Here is a 23,988-nt window from a genome sequence, read left to right on the forward strand (position 1 = left end):
GAACAACTTTAATTCATGGGACACGTTTAAATCCCTAACTGTATTTTTTCAGATAGAGGGCAAAAAAAAGATATATTTCGACTCTTTAATGTGCGGTCTTGATGATGATTATAATTAATGAACTTTGAATTTTTGTAAATGTATTGAACTACGATTTTCAGTATTATAAAAGTAAGAAATTTTAAAATGTATCAAAGTTAAAATTCTTCTGCATTTAAAATTATTCAACAATGGTTATGTGTTTTTAATTAATTAAAATGTATTTGCTAAGAATTGTTAAAAAACAAATGATATTAAAATTTTATTTATATAACTTAAAACACGTTCAATTATATCTTTGTTTTGCCTTTTTGAATCTAGATAATGGATTATCTTCTTCTTGTTCTTCTTTACCTTCTTTCTCCTCTTCTTTCTGTTTCATCTTCTTTTCCAAGAGTTGTTTATTATACTCTTCCTTCATCATTTGTATTCTCTTTTCCATGGATAATCTCTTTTCTTTTGTACCTGACGCATGTTCTTCTGGTTTCTTTATCATTCTGTGTTTTTCTAATTCTTTTGCACGATTCATTTGCTTATCGATGGGGCGCCCCACTTTAAACGGTCCCTCTCTCTCCATTGTGATCATGTCGTATGGGATTTTATCTAATAAGCCCCGAACTTCTTGTTCTTGCCTCCATCTTTTCGTTGCATAAGGGTTTGCGACGTTAGAGTCAATATTAGGTTCACCACTGCCAGGAACAACAGCAGAAGAAATTCCATTTTCTAAACCACAAATAGCAAAATCATCGAATGTTACAAATTTCAATGATTTAATTGGCGAATTAAAGTTATTTTTCAAAAATGGATTTTTGGCATCATAAGTCTTATAGAAGAAAACGACAGTTCCACGTGCTGCTGCTAAAACACCAGTAGCAGAAAATGCAACAGATGAAGCAATGAAATCACTTGTTCGAGAATAAATGCGATCAAAATTACGCATATCCCATATTTTAACAGTTCCATCACAACCAGCTGTAGCTAATTTATTACCACTGATATCAATATCAATAGATGTAAGTGGTGCTGGATGCGTAAAAACTGTGGCAGCTGGTTCTGCCATGTTTGGTGTCCAAAAAGATACAACACCATTGCCTTGCCCAAGAGATACAACACCGTTGTGACGGTTGTAGCACATGCAGTTGGGGCGCCCCCGTTTAGTTCTGATGTTGGCGACCGTTTTGCCATCGGTTACATCACTATAAACAAGACGACCGTTCTCGCTGGCAGAAACAAGAAGCCAATGTTGGCGAAGGAATGTAATGAAAAGGGGTTTCTTGTGGTCTAAAAGTTCATGAATTTGAACTCCATTCTTATCATGAATATAAACAAGCTTATTTGTTGCCATTGCTGATAATGTATCATCATAAAGAAATGTGACATCACGAACTTCACCTTCAGGGAAAAGTTCAAAAAACTTTTTACCTGTATACCAATCAAATGATGCAAAATGGCCACCTGATCCACCTAATAAAATTGTCCTGCCATTAAGGGTAATATCTGCTCTATATGGGCCGTTATCTAATTTAAAATCGAATTTTCTAGCTGCAATTACAATTGGAATATCGTCTAAAATTTGATTTTGTGTAAGAAGTTCATCACCTTGGATATAACCTTTGTCAACTGTTTTAAGCATTTCGGAGCGTGCAGCACCACGTGCAGCACGAACGAAATCATTTCGATTATTAACAAGTTCTCTTTTTACAGTTAAAGATTTTACTTCTGATAAATCTTCTTCATTACCATCAGCACCTCTGAGATAATTTTCATATACTTCTTTTTCTTCTGGGATGAACCATTGGTCTCTGTCTATTTCTTGGTCATTCCTTTTCATTTTGGGGTGACCTTGTTTTCACATCACATGTCTTTGTTACTACATTTCGGAGAAATTCTCTTAAAATACTATTCATTAAGGTATATAAAAGAGAATAAATAACAATATCTAAGTTATTTCTTAAACAGCAAACTGATATTAACCATAAAAATTTTGATTTAGTTTAATTTATATTAATTTAGATAATATATAATTTAAAATCAAGACCAAGAAATCACCTAAAAAAATCAAAAAAAGTAATGTGATTTACTTGTAAGACAAAAGAAATCAGGTATATAGATTCCTTTTGATCCTCCTTTAACTCCTCAGGACATTTAAATACTTTACGTGATCGGACTTAATTGGCCTGAAACAAGGAAATAAACGTTCAAAAAGGAGAAAGCTCCAAATGTTTTCTTTGTTAGTTGGATTTATTTTCGCTGCTCGAGTTACCCAACATTTAGGAGAACCTATTTTATCAAAATTGTGTGACGAAAATTTATTAATTTATACCAAAGAATCGTTTGTTTCAATGATAGATGATTCAACTGGTTCCATTCAATGGCGTCAACTAATTCACCAAGTTCAAGCATTTGATGTAGTCAATGATATAGTGATAGTTGGTTCCAAACACTATTATTATATTTTAGATAAAGAAACTGGTCTTATCTTGTATCAATATCATCATCAAGTTAGGACAGTACGAGAAATCACTAAATCGAATGACACAGTTGCGATTCGTGGGGAAGGAATTCTTCGTATATATGATATTGAAAATCTCATTTTAAGCATTGACATTCCAGAAAATAATGAGAAAGGCTTACTTCTTACCAACACTACAGTAGTTTGTGGTTCCACTGAGTATGATTTAACCACTGGTTCCAAACTTGGATCTCGATCAATCACATACCAAACAGCCGATCTTCGATATTTACCCACAGTTATTGAGCGCTATTCCGAAGGTACACTTAAATGGCGTATTGATGAGCCACTTCAAGGTTCCACACTTCTTACTGCGATTTCCAAATCAAAAATTCTTCTCAAAAACGACACACATCTTCTTGTCTATGACATTAGCCAGCAACTTCTTGTTCTCTGCGAGCCATACATTGTTGAAAGCATTGACCAAACCACAGATGGTGTATACATTCGTACGTCCAAAGAAGTTTTGAAGCTAAATCCGAAGACATTATATCTCAGCAAATACGACGGCCGCGTTGAAGGCGGCAGCTTCGTGAACAATACAATTCGCATTAAGAACGCGCAATTTACGTTTCCATCATATTGTACACCGAAATGTAGTTGCGCATCACCGACAATTGGAAGTTTCTTAGCCACATCGCAATGCAACGAAATGATTTCTGTTGCGATCTTTGACAAGAACGGCAAGAACAAATACTTAGTTGAGACAGAAGGTTCCATTGGCACGTGTTGGTGCAATGATAACTCCGCGTCAATCTCATATTATAAGCCCAAGAAGAAGACTTCGTACATTAACTCGTTTTCGCTGTTGAATAATTCGCAACGCTCGTTCACTACTGAAGAACTCGTTGTAGCTGCGAATAATAACATATTAATTCTGGCCGACGGAGAAGTGATATCAATACCCGAAGCGAAGTATAACGGAAATGTGCAATTCCAACAAAGTTATACGCAACAATTTTACGAGCCCGACTTAAGAGGAGGAAGAAGAAATGGCGCATACGAAAACGCGAGAAACATCGCAAATGGATTCGGTGTTGTGGTGGTGCAGAGCAATGACATATACACACTGGATGACGAAATGGGTTTCCCGGCTTCAATGCACTTGCTTGTGGTCGGCGCGTTCTTGGTGCTGAGCTTGGGACTGTATTTGAACTCTTTGTTCTCAAAGAAAAGTTCGTTTTGGAAATGAATAAATCCAAAAATATTATTACAAATATTCGTTTCTACATATTATATAATATATTGTATAATTGCTATAATTATATTCGATATCTGCAAGTGTGCTAAAGATGTTTTAAAGATTCTAATTTTGGTGAAAAAATGCGCATTTTGTTTGAAGAATAATTTACTGATTTTAATGGTTGGAACCTTTGGGAAAATAAGATATGATTGATAAACACTTCCTTAATTTTTCATCAAAAGCAGGAAATATAAATCAAATTTAAAATTTCTTGAAGAAAATAGATAAAAAACATTAGCTAATGAATCCAATCGGACTCAGAGTATTTGTACTATTTCGTTTTGACAAATTTTCACTTTAATTACTGTATCATCAATTTTTTGCTATACGATAGGCGAAAACCGTTAATTAACTGTGAGCTGTCGATAGGAAATGGAAACAAGCTTCGACCAAAGCGCACCAAGGAAAAAGAAAAAGGGAAAGAAAGGCGGAAGTGGTGAAAAAAGTAGATCTAATGGGGATAACCCATGGGGATTATTTGTAACTAATTTCAAGATTAGTAATAAAGATATAATTCCTCAAATATTAGGAAAAAAACTTGCAGAACATAATATTCAACTAAACGTGGATCTCAATTCCGAAGATTCTAGCTTCCACTACATAGGACCTCCTTCTATCACTTTTCCTGGCTATTTGATAAATACCCAAGGTCATCCAATTGATAAAATACTCAAATTTGGGAATGGGATGTTTATATTCAACCAACCAATATGGATTGTCAAAACTCCGGCTCCATATTTCCAGTTTTTTACAATATTCAATCAAATTTTCTCTGAGTCAATTACTGAAGGAATATGTGACCTTTCAGACCTAAAGCAAAAGGTTTTAAATAAGTCTAATGCAGAAGATTATCTCAAGGTTGTATCATTGAATAATCCTGATTTCGCCGAATTCACTCTCTTTTACCTCGGATCATATGCTCGCGAGTCTTTCTTCCTTGTTCATACCCTTGTTCTCCAGAATAATGAGATCAAGTATATCAATGAACCAATGAAGAACGTCGTCAGATTTTTGCCTGCGCTTAGAGTATTAGATCTTTCAAATAACCCGATCGCAAAGCAAGCCGTTGACACAATTCCGGGCGTATTTCTCAAAACCAGCGACTGGGAAAAGAGGAAAAATAACAATGATGACGAAAACGAAAGCCAATTTCGACCAGGAAGAAGTTCACAGAGAGGAAGAAAAGGCTTTAGTAGTTCGAGGAGCCAGCGCGAAGAATGGGGAACTGAAGATGAATAAAAATGTGTAAATAAGTCTACGGTACAATGCATTGCATTTATATTAAATGTTCGAAATGAAATTAAAAATAATCTGAATTTGAAAAATCATTGAAATAAAGCAACAAGAGAATATCTTTATTGAAAATAAAAAAATAATTACATCTAAGATGAACATAAATTATATTTTTTCAACAGCAGAAAAAATTGATTAATAGTATATGAAATATTAATAATATTAATAATTAATGAAGCATACAAAATAAAAACAAAGATTTTCTATTGGAATATTAGATTAGTATATGGTTCTTCATATATGTTATATTTTTAGAATAGATTGAATGCAAAATATCCATCAGTCAATGATGAAAATTGTCTTAACGTTGAAAAATTTCAGGAAATGTGATGGAATCTGATACTTGATTTCATCTTTTTTAGCGTTTTCTTCCCTTCAAGTGAAGTTTTTGAATAACTTGTGGTTATAATGGAATGTTTCGATTGTTTATTTTTATGACACTGAAATTTTCTATATAATCAGAAAAATTTAACATTTAATTTCTTAATTTGACTAATTGTCATGATGTTCTTTGCTTTTATTTTCGCATTATTTAAAAATTCCTTTCAGGAATTCGATTGGAATACCCAATGGCAAAATGCAACTGGGAAACTTACAATCAAAGATCAAAATGATTTTAAGAATATATCTTCCATAAAAAATATGATAATAGAACTTGAAATTACAGGTTCTGTTAAATCAATTCCAAATGGTCAATTTGATGGAGCAGCTTTACTTAGAAGTATCAAATTAGGTATCTCTGTAGAAACAATTGAAGATAATGCTTTTAAAAACTGTAGAAACCTAACCAATGTAGAATTTGGAACTTCTTTATGTAATATCTTGAATTGTGCATTTCAATCATGTGAATCTATCCATTCCATCACATTACCCAAAACAAATCTTACAGTTGGTCAAAATGCTTTTGATGGATGTCGTTCATTAACATATGTAAGTATTCCTAAAGAAATTTTTTCATTAGGAGGTACTGCTTTTGGCAGCTGTTCTAATATACAGGAAGTAATTTTTGAAGAAGATGTTAAACTTTCATCAGTTCCACAGAGTTGTTTTTATGAGTGTGGGAATTTAACAAAAATTAACATTCCTTCAACAGTAACAGAAATTGGAAATCAAGCATTTTGTTTATGTATAAGTTTGAGTTCTATCACAATACCTAATACTGTTAAAGATATAGGATATCAAGCATTTCAAGGAATGCCAATATCTACATTTAATATTCCAACAGAAACAACATACATTGGGCCTAATGCTTTTACTAACTGTTCAAACTTAGTAAGTGTAACAATGAATCAAAAATTAGAATTAATTGAACAAAAATTATTTTCGCAATGTTCATCATTAGAAACTATTACAATCCCTAATTCAGTTAAATCTATTGGACAATCTGCTTTTTGGCATTGCGTAAAATTAACAACAATTAAACTTGGAACTGGTATAACAACTATTGGTAACAATGCATTTGAATATAGTGGAATTACATCAATTCAACTTCCTTCAAGTACTAATCGAATTGGAAATTCTGCATTTGCTGACTGTAGTGCTCTCAAGACATTTACAATTGAAGGAAATACGTTGACTTCAATTGGAATTTATGCATTTTATTCTACAGCAATTACTGAAATTACATTGCCATCATCAATTACAACATTATCAGGAAGTGCTTTTGAAAATTGTGTAGAACTAACAAAAATTAATGTTGGAAGTGTTACTACAATCAGCAATAGTTTATTTTCAGGTTGCTCAAAGTTATCATTAATTACATTAGGAAATTCAATCACTGTTATTGAAGAATATTCCTTTGTAAACTGTTATTCGCTTACAGAAATCACGTTACCTGATGCAGTTCAAACTATTAATAAATATGCATTTTCTTCAACTGGACTTACTACAATTAATGTTGGTAAAAACATTAAAATTATTGGAGAATATGCATTTTATCATGCTCAGAACTAATATCCATTGATTTAACTAATGTTGAAACAATAGGAAATAATGCATTCCAAAATTGTAATAAGCTTACAACATGTACAATTGGAAATAAACTACAATTAATTGGAAATAATGCATTCCAAAATTGCAATAAGTTAACGACAATTCATATTCCAAGTACAACAACAACAATTGGTGAGTCACCATTTGCAAATACAAATGAACTAATATCAATTAATGTTGATTCAACAAATACACATTATAGTAATTACAATAATGATGGCGTTCTTTATGACAAAGATCAAACAGAAATTATATCATATCCAGGAGCTAAACAAGGTGAATGTTTTATACCAAATACAGTTACAACAATTAAGAAATATGCATTTCAAGGTAATCGCGGAATTTCACATTTTACAGGCGGTGTAAATATAAAAACTATCGAAGAACATGCATTTGAGAATTCTAAATTCATAAATATTACAATTCCTAATTCAGTTGAAACGATAGGCGAATCTGCATTTAGAGATTGTGATTATATGAACACACTTTATTTAGGTTCAAACATTAAAAAGATTGAGAGTTATGCGTTTTATAGTTGTGAAGCACTTCGATGTTTATTTTATTCTGGTACCCAAGAACCTGAATATGGTACTGATGTATTTAGTTTTATGAATGAAAGAGCAAATTCAACTGTTCAATGCTTAGATGATTATAAAAAAGATACATTTTGTGGTTTAAATGTTCATATCGGTTCATTAATCGATTGCATTCCGGCAACTTCAACATTTACTTCATCAAATACATATGCTCCATCAAAACCATTTACTGCTTCAGCACCAGAAAATTGGGAACTTACAATTGTCCCAATTGGAACTTCAATAATACTTACAAAATATTCCGAAATTGAGAGTTCTTTTATAACGAATACGAATAGCATCACATTTATTAATAGTCAACAAAGCTATATAGCTCTTAATACTCAAATTTATGTGTATACTATGAAAGAAACACACGTAACAATTAGATTATATGATTATTCATTCGCACCAATAGAGAATCAAAATTATTATGATAATTCAAAGACCGGAATTGGTACAACTGAAATTGTAATTATCGTTGTAACTATCATTGTGGTGCTTATTTGTGGTGCTGTTATATTATTTACATACTTTAGAAACAGGAAGAAAGCAATTGAGGTTGCTCAAAATAATAAAAAAAGTGAGGTAAAAAATCAAGACCTTGTAAATGAGGATGATGTTATCATTATATAGTTAGTAAAAATTAAATGTTTTTATTTTATAAATTTGTTAAATTTATTTTTGTTAGATTAGAAATTGGCTAATTGCGAGTTTAAAACATTTTCATTTGTAGTCAAATTGATTAATCAATGAATACAAATTTGATTTGATTGGTTTATTAAAAGTGATATGACATTTAGGAGTACCCCAAAATACGCAAAATAAGTTTTATTAATGATTTCGACGGAACAACCCGCTCCAAAACAGGTACACATTACAAAGAAAGCATTACAGCAGCTCACTGTGAAATCTCGTGAAACAAATTTGCAATATTTACGAGATCTTGATGATGAAAAGCCAATGTCAGAACGTTTATTATCATATTTTCTTCAACTCGAAATTATCTCAAGTACAAGCAACACCCTCAACTCATGGTCGGAACATATAAACAAATTAATAACCAATTATTCCCAATTCCATTCTCATTATTGCAAAGATTTAAAAATCTCCGAGATAACTCCTCTTCTCGAGCCCATTATACCACGCGATTTACCACGATCTCTAGGGATTTTCGATGAATTTCAAGAAATCCTTCTTGTTCCAAAAACCTTTTTTACAGAATATGAACTTCGTTTTTATCGTATCTTTTTAATTCTATCCAAAGAATCACCCACATTTCGTTATGCTCAAGGTATGGATCGATTTTTATATTTATCTACCATCATTTCGATTCAATTTTGTCAAGAACTCAACCTTGACGTTGATGTTTGCGAATCACTTACATATTTTCTCTTTAAAGGTCTTATTAACAAAGTTTACATCGGCAATATTGCTCTCGATCAAGAACTTTCAAAAGATCTTTTCTTACGTATGGCAGTTGTTATGGTCAAATGTACTCCAATCAAAGCCGGCACACTTGCCCGTCTTCAAATTAAGCCCGAAATGTTTGCATTGAATTACGTTTTGTTATTATTTATGGACCAGCATCCCCTAAAACAACTTCTTATCATCTGGGACCAAATTCTACTTAACGTGGAGCGTTGTGAGGCTTTTATTATTTCACTTGTTGTTGCACATATAAATCAAATTGAAATTAAATCTGCTTCACAAGCAGACGAAATGCAAAGAATCATGAAAGAAAAAGATTTCTTCTTACAAAGACTGGTGTACGAGGCGAATTTGTTTGTCGAGACTGCAGATAAATTAAAGGATGGAAAAGATTTGAGTGAAGATGAGCCATTAAATATTTGGAAGTTTGTGGTTCCAATTGTTGTGATCGTTGTTGTAGGTGTTGTACTCTTCAAATTTACTAAATAAATTAAATTGGAAATTTAATAAATTTTTTTAAATTAAATTTTAGTAATTTATATTGATGTTAAGGGTGTTTAATATGAATATGTTCTAAATTACGTTTTGCAAATGTTTTTTTCAAAGTCTTTGTGTTCATAAATATAAACTAATAATTTTTGTATTATATATTCCATTTTTCAAATTATTTGATAAATTGTCAATTAATTATAATTATAATTATTATAATTATATGTAATGATGCTAATTTCGCCATTTCTCCGTAAATTAGTCGAAAGCACCGTTTCTAGCTTTATTTCTAAAATGTTTTTTGAGAACGATATTAACATATGAGCTGATTGAGTGATATTTATTCGTCCATTCATTCAAATTTGACTTCGAACCGCTGGAACATGTTCAAGCATTATCATCGATTCGATTTAAATCAAGAAGTAATTTAACTATATCTACATAACATTTTTCGGATGCAATAATAAGAGCTTTTTTAAATATTTACGTTATTATCAAACATCATTCTGAAATACGTAATTATTTAATTAAATATTGTATATAATGAATAACTATTTCACAAAATAATTGAGCACGTTTAAAAAATGGATGATGATAAAATCTCAACAATTTCACCAAATTTAATAACTCCTTCAACAAGATGGACTCCTCACACGTTTTTTGGTTCCAAAAAGAGAGATAATTTTTTTCTTGGGAATTTATCAAAACCATTAGATCCTATAACATTAAATGTTAATGACATTCACCTAAAATGGACTGATGGAACATGGTTTAGAATGGGGAAGAGCCATTGCCCTGAAGACAAAAAGCTCACAAAAGTCCAAAAAAGAAATATTAAAGAAGAAAATCTTAATCTATCAACCCAAATAGAAATTCTTTTGGATATAAATACAAATTATGAGTTGAAGAAAGCACACCTAGCCGAAAAGCTAAGTGATTTGGAAAATCAAATTCGTTCATTTCCTGGATTGAACTTCAGTTCTTTGGATAGCTCATATTGAGCAAAAGTTTTCTGTAATTTAAATAATATCTTCGATATGTCTATTTGAATCATTAAAAAAAGAAAAATTTTTGTTGATTGATGTACATCTTGATACATATTTTTTATTAAAAAGTTGCAAAACCCTTACTTACAAGGGCTTGTCACTGAAGTTGACATTTGGTTTCTTTTTCCTTTTTATGGTTTTGTAAAGCTGATCGAGCGATTTCACAAAAAAGATTTCCAACTTTGATGTCATCCTTTGCTGAACATTGGAGATAACAATCAAATTTTTGGTCAATGACAAGTTGCATAGCATCTTCATCTGAAATACAATTCGGATCATGTTGATATAAATCAAATTTTGTGCCAATAAGAAACACTGTGGCTTTTGGAGCATAGAGTTTGATGTGATGAATATGTTTTTTGGTTAAACTTTGAAAAGATTCTAGATTATTAAGTGCGAAACAAAGGAAAATAATATTAGCTCCATGATAACAAATAGGACAAAGCCTATCAAATTCATCACCATTAACAGTATCACAAAAATGAGCCTTAAAATTTCTTTTGTTGATCGTAAATTCTTGGCAATAGCCTTCAAAAATAATTGGAATGTATCTATTTGGAAATGGTTTCCCATTCATTACCATCAACAAACTCGTTTTTCCAACTCCATTGTCTCCAACAACGGTGACTTTTAGATCAATGAAATCCAAACTAAGTGCTTTTTTTTAAATAAAGCACTCGAAAAGTTGCTCAAACCTACAAATTCGATTAATTTCAATTCAAATGCAAAAACGATATGAAATCCTTTTTTTTTAAAAAAAGCTTCCAGGTACGATCAAAATCAACTTTTTCAATAAATTCGAAAAAACATGTTTTTGTTTTTCATATATCTCCATGTATATAATAAAATTTAAAATTTCTTGTTGACCCAGAAAATAATACTACATGGACTTTAAGTTTATCATGTTGTTTCCGAAAAAAAAAAGGAAAAATAAATTAATACAAAATTAATCAATATAATATATAAATCAAATTATTATAATTTTTTGATACACGCATCATATGGCATTATGTTTTATAGTGTTAGAAATCAAATAAATTAAAACAAAATCAAGAAATCTACAAAACAAAATGAAAAAAATTAAGTAAGTCTGTTCAAAGTCAAAATATTCCGGAATATTGAGTGGTTTATAATATTATCAAAAGATTATGACAAAATAAACAAAAAAAGGTTAATAATTATGTTTCATTTTGAGACTTGAATTTTTGATTGATGCTTTTGGTTTTTGGCTTCTTGCAATAAATGAGAAAGTGATAGGGCGCTCCAGTTTAAAGTCTTACGCCTTCAACCTTTATTTATTCACAAATTAATCAGTTCAATCAAAGATCGTGTGGCAATATTATTTTAATTTTCGCATTGCTAATTGACCACAACAAATGTAATTGCATCAATATTCACATTATTACAAACTTCGCTTTACTGAGTTTTAATTTAAAAATGTATGCATATAAAAATACATATGTAGATATGATTTGCTTTCGAACATTTGTGTTGAAAAAAATCTTTTGAAAAGAGGCAAAATAAAAAAGGTATTATTTTTATTCTTCTTATCTTTATTTATTTAGAAGAAATTTGTTTAAACAAATTTCAAACCACATAAAATAACAAACAATTTTATACAACACCGTATTTTCCTTGCCATTCCACATACATTTTTTGACCGTAAGCTTCACTTGCCTTAGTTCTTTCGATTGCTACTTCTTGACAATCCAAGTTGATGTCAATTCCAGAGAACATTAGAATCGATATCATTTTTAGTTATATCAATTGTTAATAATTTTTGAACATGTAAACTCGTGCATTAAAATCGAGTGGTGGGAAATCAACCAACAAAAATTTATGAATTCCCAATTCGAATAATTAATAAACCATTCAAAAAAGGTGTAATTGCCGATGTGTTATCGTTTTCTCAATGTCTGGTGACTTCGTTTTCATCGATTATGATTCCGATTCTGATATCCCAATCATTGAAGGAACAAGTCTTCGTAGGATATTACAAGAATGGAAAGGTATTAAAATTGGATTAAGTCATAATCATGATAAAACAGATTCTTTATGGGAAAATCTTGTCCCACTTTTCAATAATTTAACAATAAAAGACAAAAATGAAGCCAACCAATTTATTGATATTTTCCTCAAAGACATCAATACTATGCTTCAAAATCCTGAATTAAAAAAAATCACAAATGAAATTTTCTTGTTATTACATGATTTTTTGGTACCACTATCAGTACCACTTGGTTCCTATAGTCCTAATGTTATTATTCCTATTATGGAGTCTATTCATAACATCGATTTTACAGATAAGTGCAGTTTTTTAAATGAATTTCTTGAACCATTAAGTGCAGATGAAATTGAAGATGTCAGTGGTCGTCGACCATTTCTTGATGTTCTTCTTGATTCATTTCCGATGCAAACACCAATTTCCACTACGTCTCGACTTCTTATCCATTCCATTCTTACCTCTTCACGTGATTCAGCCGATTATCTTATTCCCAATCTTCTTTATTCTGTTTGTAATCTTTTTTGTTTTTTTTCGAGTATCTCACCAACACTTTTTTCTGGATGTTATCCCATTGAGATTATGCATTTTTGTTGCAATAGTATCCTTCAATCCATCCATAATACCAATTACATCGCAACGCTTACATCACAATTCCAATCAACTCTCATACATCAACTAAACGGTCTCCCTCCATATATTCAATTCAGAACTCTTTTGTTCTTTTTCTCTGAACTGAGTCATTATCCGACTCTTTCACTTTTAATTTTAGATACTGTACAACCAAGTAGTGTTTTTGCTCGAAACATTGATAGTTGGATGGCGCAATATACATCTGATTCATTAAGATTATTGATATCAATGTTAAATACAAGATGCATAGCACTTCAATCAGCTTTCTTTTATTCAAATGGGGCAAATGATTTCTCATCTGTTTATGGTTTTCCTTCATTTGAAACAAAAAAGAAAAAGTCTTTTCCAGATATAAATTTGTTTTCTATTTATAAAGATCCAAATAAAGAATTACCAGATAGAGTTCCAAGAGTTCATTCAGTGCTTCCAGCAATTCTTAGTTTGTTTTCAAGATTTTGGGATTTGCCAATAGATATATGTGATTTAATTGTTGGATTAATCGAAAGATTTGCTGCAACTTGTGATTCGAATGCTTATGTTTTTTGTTTTACACCAGGTGTAAATATTTATGCTGCAACAGCTCAACTAATGCTTTCAAAGAAAAAGAAATCAGAACATACAAAGCTTTTGCAATCTTTTGTTTCAACAATGGAAATAATTTTGGATTCAAATGAAATAGTGAAGTGACCAGTTAGCAATTCAAAATTGTGCGTTTACATTTTCATAGAAAAATATGAAACAAACAAAAATAAAACCTGTAAAAATAAATCAGGATGAAGTAAATAGAAAGGTTAAGGAAGCTCTAGATAAAGCTGGGGCTGAAAATCATATTCATGCTGATTTTTATTATCATTTATCAGAATGCATAATGAACTCACAAAATCCACATTTGTCTATATTAAAATCAAATGTTCACACAAGAAGTAGTGTAGCATGGAGGATTGCATTTCAAATTGTTAATAATTATCTAGAAAATAATAATTTGGATTATTCTCTTAAAACTGTTCAAATCGAACATTTTGTTCCATACAGAGAGCCGGATCTAATATATCAACTTCAGCTGTCAAGAAATAATGATTATATCGAACAAATTCTGCGAAAAACAGAAATCCAAAGAAAATTAACATTAAAACAAAAACTTGGAAAATTTGCTGAATAAATATGTATCTAAAGAGTTGGTTTATTGTATCTTTTCGCATGTTCCTTTATAACTTCATAATATGCCTTTCTGTCTTTCATGAATCTTATATAATGTTCTTCGTGTGCAGGGCTATCAGGATTTGGACTATCCAGTAATCCTTGTATGCCAAGCAAAATTTGTCTTAGTGTTATGGATGGTTTCCATCCTTCGTCATCGTGAAGAATTGATAAACAAACTGTTCCAGATGGAAATACATTTAAATGGGGAATGGGTGGTACAAATTTTGCTACAGGTGGCATGGCAGGGTAATTAGGTGGGAATGTTAAAATAAGTGGGTAATATCCACCTGCCCATGGAGAATCATCTTTTCCAGGAATTAAACATTCCCATTCAAATAAATTTAAATCCCCATTTGGTTGTTTCTTAGGTCGTGCTATAAATCCTTGTGGGTGATCTTGACGCCATCTTTTTCTTTCTTGCTGGAGCCTTTCGATAGCAAGATCAGTCATTGATCGTAAACCGCTCAGATTCAATATTTTACTATTTTTTTCTTTCAGTTTTGGGCTTAAGGGCGGCCGTTAACCCATGAAATTTGCATTAAATGACGCTTTGGGATTGATAAATTGTTGATAAGTTCTTCAAATGTTTTTAATAAACATTAAAATTCATTCAATCATACATTTAAAAAAATAACAAAACTTTGATTGATTTTTAATTGGAATTAGCAACACCCACTGCTGTTGTTTTGTGAGGTTGTGTCACCAATTGAAACGATATTTGGAGGATTTTCATCAGCAACAGTGTTCATTGCTTGAATTGCCTCTGTAGCTAGTGCTCCAAAAGCATCATCAACACCGACACCACTGAATGCACTTGTTTCATAGTACTTACAATTGTTTTTCTCTGCAAAATCCGTAACTGATTCAATTGAAATTTCTCTTTTTTCCATTAGATCAGATTTGTTTCCTACAAGAACAAATGGACTATCTGGTTCTAAGTTCTTAAAGAGGTTTATCCATTCGGGAACATCTTCAAAAGAAGACTTAACTGTTAAGTCAAAAACAATCATTGCAGCTTTAGCTCCTTTGCAGTAAAGCGGAACGGTGTCACGAAATGAGTCTTGTCCAGCAGTATCCCAAACTTGGAAAGTATAATTTTCATTGTCAATTTCGATATTTTGAAAACGTGTTCCTGCCCCAAGAGTTGACAGTTTATTTGGATCAAAGTAATCATCACACCACCTTGTGAGAAGTGTTGTCTTCCCGACGGAAGTGCTGCCCAAAAGAATCACTTTGATCGCATTCGAACCGTTCATTGATACTAAAATTTTTTCGGTTTTCAAGCTACAACGTAAAGCATACAAAAATCAGGAATTTCTCATCATGATAACTTTTTCAATATCAAAAAATGTCGCTCAAAAAAAGCATTTCTTGTGATATCATTCGTAAAATTTGATTTCTACCTTTATGACCATAAACACGCAGCGTACTGTGGCCACAGTTATTTTCATTTCATAAGATTATAGTCGGATGAATGAATTTATGAATAATTCAAAAAAAAAAAAAAAAAAAAAGCATGATCTCTTATAAGAGAACACTCATCTTTAAAACATACAATTAATTTTGCTTTATCTTTTATTTATTTTCTTTAGATGGGAACCAAGAAAGTCCAATTCCAGCGTTATAAGAGTTTGAAATATGATCAAGAGAACCTGTTAAAACCAAATCAAAGTTTGGTGTTATGTGTCTTCTAAATTGCGTTTTTACAAGTCCAATTGTGCTAGCTGATGAATGAATAACACTTTTGCCAATTTTAGCTCTCCATGCAACTGCCATTGAACTTACCAGTTGATTATTAATCTGAAAGGTGACTGCAGCTTTCCAATTTTCGTTGAGGTTTTTCTGATAGCGCATACACAACAAATTATTACTTAATTTATTTGGTTTGTTATTGGAATCGATATCACGAATAAGAGCAGTAATGAACTTGCTTTGGTCCCAGGCCTTATGGTACATTGCAGAAAAGCTCATAGGTAACCCATTACGTTTCAATAATTGAAGACCAGCGGCATTGGAATTAGTACCAACAGATATGGTGAAATCAGTGACGCTTATATGCTTGAAGTCGTTAGTAGTGATTTTGAATGTAAGCGTGGAATGTGGAATGTAAAATGTTGTCATTAATGAATTGATATACTTAGAACCAGTATGCATCGTTTTTACTGAGCATGAAAAATTCTTAATTGGTCGAAGAATGCTATTGAAAACTTGGTATGATTTGGAAAGTGTTATTGTCAGATCAAAATCTGGTGTTTTTGTTTCTGATGAAAACATAAAAGATGTTTGAGGTGAGGCCAACAATGGAATATTTCCACGCTCCGTTGGTTTTATTACAATTTCTGTTGGATAAAATCCTAAAACAGCTGTAAAGTTTGTAGATTGATTGATTTTTGATTCTTGCTGAAATATTACACCCTTAACTGTATTAACATCAAATATTTTATCGTGTTTTTCATTAAGTTCTGCTAATGTTAGAATGGATGACATCTGATGTTTTGGTTGACTAAGTATGCGGAGAACGTTTATTATTCTTTCAATAGTTTATGTGGTTATTTCTACCGTTTACAATACGAGTTGCAACTTGAAGCTGTCCTTTCGATTTATGAAACAGCATTTTTAAGGTTAGAAATAGCATAAACTAATGATAATCCGATAAACGGTTGAATAGATAATCAATTTTAACGAAATCTTATTACCCTAAATTTTTTTATATAAAAAAATGAATGCGAAATATATTTTAAAAATACCTGATACAAAGCTTAGCATATGTTATGCCAAAGTGCAACGCCATTGGTTATGGAATTTATGAAATTCATTGTGCAATAAATCAACATTAGAGAAAATATAGTTGGAGACAAGATCATCACCTATTTGTATAAATTTATTAGATTTATCTGCAGATGATAATAATTTTGTTTTTAATTTAATGAGTACATGGAAATTCCACATCGATAACTGCTAATGCATTAGCAACCGTTCGTATTTTCCACTGTAAAAAGTGTTCATCACCTATTTGCAATCAAAAAACAAAAAAGAATTTTAGCCTTGTTTAAGGAGCTTCTGCGTAAAGAGCGAATCTTTCATTGACTTCATTTGTGCCATCATCTTGAAGAAAGGATATGGGATCAGCAGGATGTATCTCCACGCGAGGATAGCCATGAGCGAGAAACATAGCTTTGAGTTTTTCAGGTTCAAATCCATAATGTGGAATTTTTGGTTTCACTCGTGCGAAGAATGGTATATCAGGAGTGAATTCTACGACACCAACTTTTCCATGTGGCTTGAGGACTTTAAGGAACTTGTCAATTGTTCCCTCAACATCTTCGATATGGTGGAGAGTTAATGATACTTCAATAGCGTCTATCTTTTCACCATTGTAAGAATCGATTTCACCAAGAATTAATTCGGCTTTAGGGTTTGAACCAAAATGTTCACGGCATGTATCAAGACCCTTTTTTTCTGGGTCAAGGAAGATAACCTTGGCGACTTTATCTAAGAAGTATTGTCCAGCTATCCCTGTGCCACATCCAAAATCCATAACAATTGCGTCTTCTGGTAAATTAGCCCATTTATGAAAAGACTCACTAAAACGAGTTGCGGCAATAATCTTTTCTTCTGATCCAAGTGATCCTTTTTCGTGCTCGTGCTTGTTGCAATTATGTTGCGACATGAAAAATAATGTTTGGACAGTTCACATCCAACACGATAAAACTTTCAATACATAGATAAATGTCTGAAAAAGTTGTACTTAGCCAAGAAGTGTCTTTATTGAAAAAAATCGTCTAACTCGACCAAATCACCTGCGAAACAATATTTTATCTTGATCACCTCAAATTCGTATGAAATTTTATTGTGTTCATGAAAAAACACCTTAAATTTATTTATTCTATATGACTGGTTTTTTAAAGTCAGCATAGCTATTCTGTTAAAAATTGTATTTTTCTAGTCAGACATAAAAATACAAATAGTTATACGTTTTGGCTAAACACTTCAACGTTTTCATGAATTTCTGTCTGGATTTTGTTTAGAACTTGCTCATGCGCCATAAATAATTATAAGAATTTCAGGATAACAATTAACTTTTAAAGAAAATAACAGAATAATTATTTCCATAAGTTAAGTATTACTTCCTATATTTATAATATAAACAGCTTATAACTGTAGATAAAAATAGGTTGATCAAGAAAATGTTAAATTATTTAATTTTTTCATTTGTTAATACAAAAATATTTTTGATTCAACTTAAAAACATTTAATTCAATAACATATATTTATTACAAAAACTCGACATCAGTTTCATCAATTATTATTTTCGTCATACACGTCAATTGAGTCATATGTTTGATATCCTTCAGCCAATTCTTCTGTTGATTTTCCAGGGAATGGAAGCACTGGACACGCCCATCTCCATAATGGCCCGTTTCCGCAGAATTCATCCATATTTTCTCTGCACGTTTCCTTTCTGAATGCATTTGGCGGAATTTGGTTCCACATTTCCCATCTCGTTCTGTTTTGTGATGAGTTGTATATTGTCGGTATTAAGAAAGAGACCATCATTGAGCAAAATGCAATAGCGACAACGAGCATAATGATGACAAAGAAAAAACAAATCGGAAAATTGACATTTGAAAAACATGGAATAATTATTCGTATCGACCATATTGCATAAAGAAGTGTATATATGGAACCATATAAGTTAAATAACATAAAGAATTTGACATTGCGTTTACCAATCCATGACGCGCACCATCCACATAAATGATCTGGTTGAAGAACATATCGTTGAGCTGATCGAAAAAAGGCTGATCGTGGTGGCCGTGGTTGGATTTGTACCCACTGATATTGGTCTTCATTAGAAACAACACCGGCTATTGGATTTTCTTCGCCTGGTAATTGATTTTTATCTGCTTCGGAAAGACTCCAATAAAATGGAAAATAACCTGGACCTTCAATAATAACTAAGAAGTATGGAATAAAAAATAAAATCATAAAAATTAAAAAAATAATTGTTGAAAGTATGGATTCTAATAACGAAACAAGAGTGAATGATCCCCATACAATAACAATATATGAAAAAAGAAATATGATTCCAACAAGGAGTGGCATTGTAAGATCTACTTTCCAATGTTCGAGAAAAATTGATAGAGAATTTACTTGATACTTATTGCAACAACAATACTTACGTGATAAAGCTTTTGTAACACCGGGGAAATTTTCAATGTTAATTATATCTGATGGATTTCTACCAGATTGTTCTAATAAGTTTCCATTTTCTGGTACTTCTCCCATTTTCCCCTTTAACGTTTTTCGATCGTAAAATAAAAACGACGCCGTTTATAACAAACGGCCCCTCAAATGGCGCCAAAACGGTTTCCCAAAAGTTCATGAATACAAAACAGCCTCGGACAGAACAAGATAGGCTGTTTTGTCATCCAGGAGATATTATAGGAAAAAATTACAGGGTTATAAATTCTGCTGGTGAAGGAACATTTTCAAATGTATATTGGTGCAAGGATATCCAATATCAATCCGATGTCATCGTTAAAGTTTCAAGATCAAGAAGATCATATACCGATGCAGCAAATGAAGAAATAAAGACAATGGAATTACTCAATCGACTAGATCCAAGCCATCGATTTTTTGTTCAATATTTTTCTTCTTTTTGTTTTAGAGGACATGTATGCCTAGTGTTTGAGAGACTTGGCCCTTCGCTATTTGAAACCCTTCGATATAATTACTTTAATCCATTTCATATTGAAACTATTCGTAATTTCATGTGGCAAATTGTAAATTCTGTAGATGTTCTTCATAAAAACCAAATGGTACATACTGACCTTAAATTAGAAAATATTTTACTTAAAGGAGGTCTTGTAAACAGAGAAGGAAGAGATATTGAAACTGGAAGAGACTCAATGTCGATTAGATTAATTGATTTTGGATCACTTGATAGTGGTTCTGCATGGCATTACCACCTTGTTACAACCAGACATTACAGAGCACCTGAAATACTCATGGGTCTTCGATGGGGATATGAATGTGATATTTGGAGCTTGGGATGTATACTTGTTGAGTTATCACTTGGAAGAATTTGCTTTGATGCAAGGGATTTAATTGAACATTTATATTTAATACAACATATGATTGGACCAATACCTAAAAAAATGTGGGTAAATTGCACAATAAATGAGTTGAGACCTTTTATACGAGAAGGACACATTAGATCAAGTTCATTAAACAGACAAGCTTATGAAGAAGCTCGAAGAAAGCCAACACTTCGACGCATTTTAGATTTCGATTCATCTCTTTCAGACCTTGCATTGTGGTTACTGAATCCTGACCCTGATGAAAGACCAAGAACAGATTCCATCCTCAGACACCCGTTTTTTAACGTATTCCACAAACGGTCGTCATTCAATTACCACGGAAAAAGCGGTTAAGACCGGCCATTGTCCATTCTGCATTCTCAACAAAGTATGTACTCTTGGCTCTGATGACTTTTCCTCTCGACAGAAATTATGTTGATAGCTTTTAAAGTGCCTGAGCCACATGTTTCAAACTAACACACAGAAATATAATTAATTTGTATGTTATATAATTATTAATAAATTTTATATTTGTTATAAATAAAAGTGTTTATTGTTTTTACTTGTGTTATCGAGGAATTACGTAGTTTTGTTATTTTTTGAATTTGATCATTTTGAAATTTTCTTTAAATATAGGAAATTCATGCTTCCTTCTTTCTCTAATGCTAGTGCATTTGGACAAATATTGTTAAAGATGGAATGTTATTTTATTCTTATTTAATTACAGTTCAAAATGCTAAAAATATTAATTTATATATTAATATTAATATAATATTTGCCTTTTTTATTTAATGTTATAAAATCTTATTTGGAAAATATTTAAAATACTTAAAACAGCATTTTTGATGGCATCCAAAAAAGGTCATACTAAAATGGTTAAATTACTTTTTGCGAAAAAAGGATCAAAAATAACTGCAAAAGATATTCGTTTGTCTTGTCCATGATTTATATAAATAATTCTGGATTTCAAAATAATATGTGAAAATTATTTAAATTATTTAATACAGCACTTATATTGGCATCTGAAAATGTTCATATGCAAAAAATTAATTAAATATTAATAATCATGTTTTTCAAATTAAAGAGGTATTCTAATACACAAAAATTGAGGATAAGCTAAATAACTTTAATATAAGAGATACAGATATATAATTTTGATTCAGTTATTGATTAAAAATCAAAAATAAGTTTATAAAATTGTTTATGTGATATCTTTTATCGAAAACAAAGAATACCGTAGTGACACCTCCTTGGGAATAAACTGTACTATATTTGTTATTAGTCTATGGAGATTCGATATGAAAATCCAGTTTTAGTCATTAAAATTTAGTGAATACTTTTTATTAAAAAGCAAATACCTGCTCATGACTAAATGTAATTTAGAAATTAATAAAAAATTATATGTTAATAAAATCTTCTTCTTTGAAATCTCCAACAAATGGATCTTCTTCAATGTTTGCCATATGGTTAACAATAGAAAATGCTTCTGTACTTTTATCATTTACTTCCTCGCTTACCACCATTTCTTCATTTTTATTTATATTTCGATTATGAACAACAACAACAATTATTATTATGATTACAATAATAACGACTAAAACGCAAACAATAATGATGATAAGAACAGTATTTGTTTGATTTTCATTATTAATTTGTTCATTTTGATTGAAAATCGTGAAAAAGTCCGAATAAAAACTAAAGAATGTTGCATACTGAATGACTGTATATTTATAATATAAATATTCTGTGATCTTATAAATGATAGATGAAGATAACATCGACATTATATAAGTATTTGATATATAAGAATAATTGGTAATTGTTTTAATAAGTGCCATCGAAAATTGTAATGTTAATGAATATGAAAATGTAGTGAAAAATTCAAATGAATTTTCTATTTTAAAAGTATTAGAATTTGTAAATACACACGACTTAGTAAATGTGTTAGAATTAGAATAAGCATTTGATTTAGTAAAAGTATTTGAATTAGAATATGTATTTAAATTAGAATATGTATTTGTATTAGAATATGTATTTAAATTAGAATATGTATTTGAATTAGAATATGTATTTGATTTAGTGAATGTGTTAGAATTAGTAAAAGTATTTGTGAATGTATTTGAAAATGTATTTGATTTAGTAAATGTATATGCTGGGATACATTCTGAAATTAATTCATAAGTCGTATCAAATTTACCAAATGTTGTATTTTGATATTTATTTAATACCATAATTTTATTGTCGACTGTAACTTCATCAAAAGCGAACCCATTAATATCAGGTTCTTTTTCACCATAAAAGTAAACACATTGAAGATTGTTACATAAAGTGAATGAAAACACTTTAATTTCAACAACGTTTTCTCCAATGAAAACAGTAGCTAAATTTGTACAAGTTGAAAATAAACCGTTTGGTATTGTTGTTACTTTATTTGAAATAGAAAATGATTTTAATTTTAAACAATTACAAAATGCAAAATTACCAAAACTTTCTATGTTATCACAATTCATAATCCCTTCTAATTTGGAAGCATAAAATGCATATCCATTAATAGAAACAATTGATGAAGGAATTTCAAATATATTATCTTTTTTACCTGCTGGATAAAAGATAATAGTTTGAATGTTTTTATCATAAAGAACACCATCATCATTAAGATTACAAAAATTGGGATTATTTTTGGTTACTTTATAATACATAATGTTAGTACAATTTATAAAAACTCCTTCATCAAATGTTTTTACTGAATCCGGAAAAGTGATGGCCTGTAATTTATAACAATGACCAAATGAATGACCTCCAATTGTTTGAACATTTTCTCCAAATGTAACTGATTCCAAATTTTCACAATAACGAAATGCGTAATCTTCAATTGTTGTAACAGAATTTCCAATATTAACTGAAACCAAAGAAGTCCATTCTGTGAAAGCAGATTTGGATATTATTGTAATACCTGTAATTATAACATGTTTAGTTGTGTCTTTGTATTCAGATCTTCCATTAAATTCACTCGAACTGCTTATCGTAAGTGTTCCTGAGGAAAATGTTTCAGTTGAATGCATGAAAAAAATCATAAAAATCAGTGGAAGAAAAATTGAGTTTATTTTTTTAACATGTTTGATTGTTTCGACAAATGAATTTGTTGGAATGCATTTTATCTTAATGAAAAATAATTTAATTATGAAAAAAGTAAGTAAAATCATCAAAAAATCATTCATAAAATAGGAAAATGTACTGAATTCTTTCTTTAAAACATAAAAATAAGGACAAATAAAAACATGAAATCTTTTAAAAAAAAAATTATTCACTTGAGTTGATGTGCAAAAGGGGAAATAAGAATTTTGAGGTGTAGCTAAGTAAGTCTATTCTTGTATTGCATTAATAAAACACGAAAATTCTGATGATAATAATAAATCTTTTAAATTATATCTTGAATACAACCTAAAACCA

The 23,988-nt window shown here is 30.8% G+C and overlaps 11 protein-coding genes across 11 annotated transcripts; 5 read left to right on the top strand and 6 right to left on the bottom strand.

Annotated features, from left to right (window-relative positions):
• Positions 1-325: 325 nt before the first annotated feature.
• Positions 326-1,870, bottom strand: GO595_003598 (WD40-repeat-containing domain protein; the record flags this gene model as incomplete). Its single annotated transcript, XM_067916637.1, has 1 exon — positions 326-1,870. One exon carries the CDS (start codon positions 1,868-1,870, stop codon positions 326-328), a length of 1,545 nt encoding a protein of 514 aa, XP_067776264.1.
• Positions 1,871-2,258: 388 nt separating this feature from the next.
• GO595_003599 (uncharacterized protein) lies at positions 2,259-3,743 on the top strand (the record flags this gene model as incomplete). Its single annotated transcript, XM_067916638.1, has 1 exon — positions 2,259-3,743. The coding sequence occupies one exon, from the start codon at positions 2,259-2,261 to the stop codon at positions 3,741-3,743; it is 1,485 nt and encodes a 494-aa protein (XP_067776265.1).
• A 423-nt stretch (positions 3,744-4,166) lies between these two features.
• GO595_003600 (uncharacterized protein) lies at positions 4,167-5,033 on the top strand (the record flags this gene model as incomplete). Its single annotated transcript, XM_067916639.1, has 1 exon — positions 4,167-5,033. The coding sequence occupies one exon, from the start codon at positions 4,167-4,169 to the stop codon at positions 5,031-5,033; it is 867 nt and encodes a 288-aa protein (XP_067776266.1).
• A 696-nt stretch (positions 5,034-5,729) lies between these two features.
• On the top strand, positions 5,730-7,040 carry GO595_003601 (leucine-rich repeat protein; the record flags this gene model as incomplete). Its single annotated transcript, XM_067916640.1, has 1 exon — positions 5,730-7,040. One exon carries the CDS (start codon positions 5,730-5,732, stop codon positions 7,038-7,040), a length of 1,311 nt encoding a protein of 436 aa, XP_067776267.1.
• A 1,451-nt stretch (positions 7,041-8,491) lies between these two features.
• On the top strand, positions 8,492-9,574 carry GO595_003602 (uncharacterized protein; the record flags this gene model as incomplete). Its single annotated transcript, XM_067916641.1, has 1 exon — positions 8,492-9,574. One exon carries the CDS (start codon positions 8,492-8,494, stop codon positions 9,572-9,574), a length of 1,083 nt encoding a protein of 360 aa, XP_067776268.1.
• Positions 9,575-14,422: 4,848 nt separating this feature from the next.
• GO595_003603 (SUMO-conjugating enzyme ubc9) lies at positions 14,423-14,905 on the bottom strand (the record flags this gene model as incomplete). The annotated part of the gene is made up of 1 exon (XM_067916642.1): positions 14,423-14,905. One exon carries the CDS (start codon positions 14,903-14,905, stop codon positions 14,423-14,425), a length of 483 nt encoding a protein of 160 aa, XP_067776269.1.
• A 212-nt stretch (positions 14,906-15,117) lies between these two features.
• On the bottom strand, positions 15,118-15,711 carry GO595_003604 (Rab family GTPase; the record flags this gene model as incomplete). Its single annotated transcript, XM_067916643.1, has 1 exon — positions 15,118-15,711. The coding sequence occupies one exon, from the start codon at positions 15,709-15,711 to the stop codon at positions 15,118-15,120; it is 594 nt and encodes a 197-aa protein (XP_067776270.1).
• Positions 15,712-16,030: 319 nt separating this feature from the next.
• On the bottom strand, positions 16,031-16,729 carry GO595_003605 (uncharacterized protein; the record flags this gene model as incomplete). Its single annotated transcript, XM_067916644.1, has 1 exon — positions 16,031-16,729. The coding sequence occupies one exon, from the start codon at positions 16,727-16,729 to the stop codon at positions 16,031-16,033; it is 699 nt and encodes a 232-aa protein (XP_067776271.1).
• A 775-nt stretch (positions 16,730-17,504) lies between these two features.
• Positions 17,505-18,125, bottom strand: GO595_003606 (class I SAM-dependent methyltransferase; the record flags this gene model as incomplete). The annotated part of the gene is made up of 1 exon (XM_067916646.1): positions 17,505-18,125. One exon carries the CDS (start codon positions 18,123-18,125, stop codon positions 17,505-17,507), a length of 621 nt encoding a protein of 206 aa, XP_067776272.1.
• A 629-nt stretch (positions 18,126-18,754) lies between these two features.
• GO595_003607 (DHHC zinc finger domain containing protein) lies at positions 18,755-19,744 on the bottom strand (the record flags this gene model as incomplete). Its single annotated transcript, XM_067916647.1, has 1 exon — positions 18,755-19,744. The coding sequence occupies one exon, from the start codon at positions 19,742-19,744 to the stop codon at positions 18,755-18,757; it is 990 nt and encodes a 329-aa protein (XP_067776273.1).
• Positions 19,745-20,274: 530 nt separating this feature from the next.
• GO595_003608 (kinase-like protein) lies at positions 20,275-20,892 on the top strand (the record flags this gene model as incomplete). The annotated part of the gene is made up of 1 exon (XM_067916648.1): positions 20,275-20,892. One exon carries the CDS (start codon positions 20,275-20,277, stop codon positions 20,890-20,892), a length of 618 nt encoding a protein of 205 aa, XP_067776274.1.
• Positions 20,893-23,988: the final 3,096 nt, after the last annotated feature.

Source organism: Histomonas meleagridis (assembly GCF_020186115.1).
Source record: "Histomonas meleagridis strain 2922-C6/04-10x chromosome Unknown contig_21, whole genome shotgun sequence".
NCBI classification, from domain to species: Eukaryota; Parabasalia; order Tritrichomonadida; family Dientamoebidae; genus Histomonas; species Histomonas meleagridis.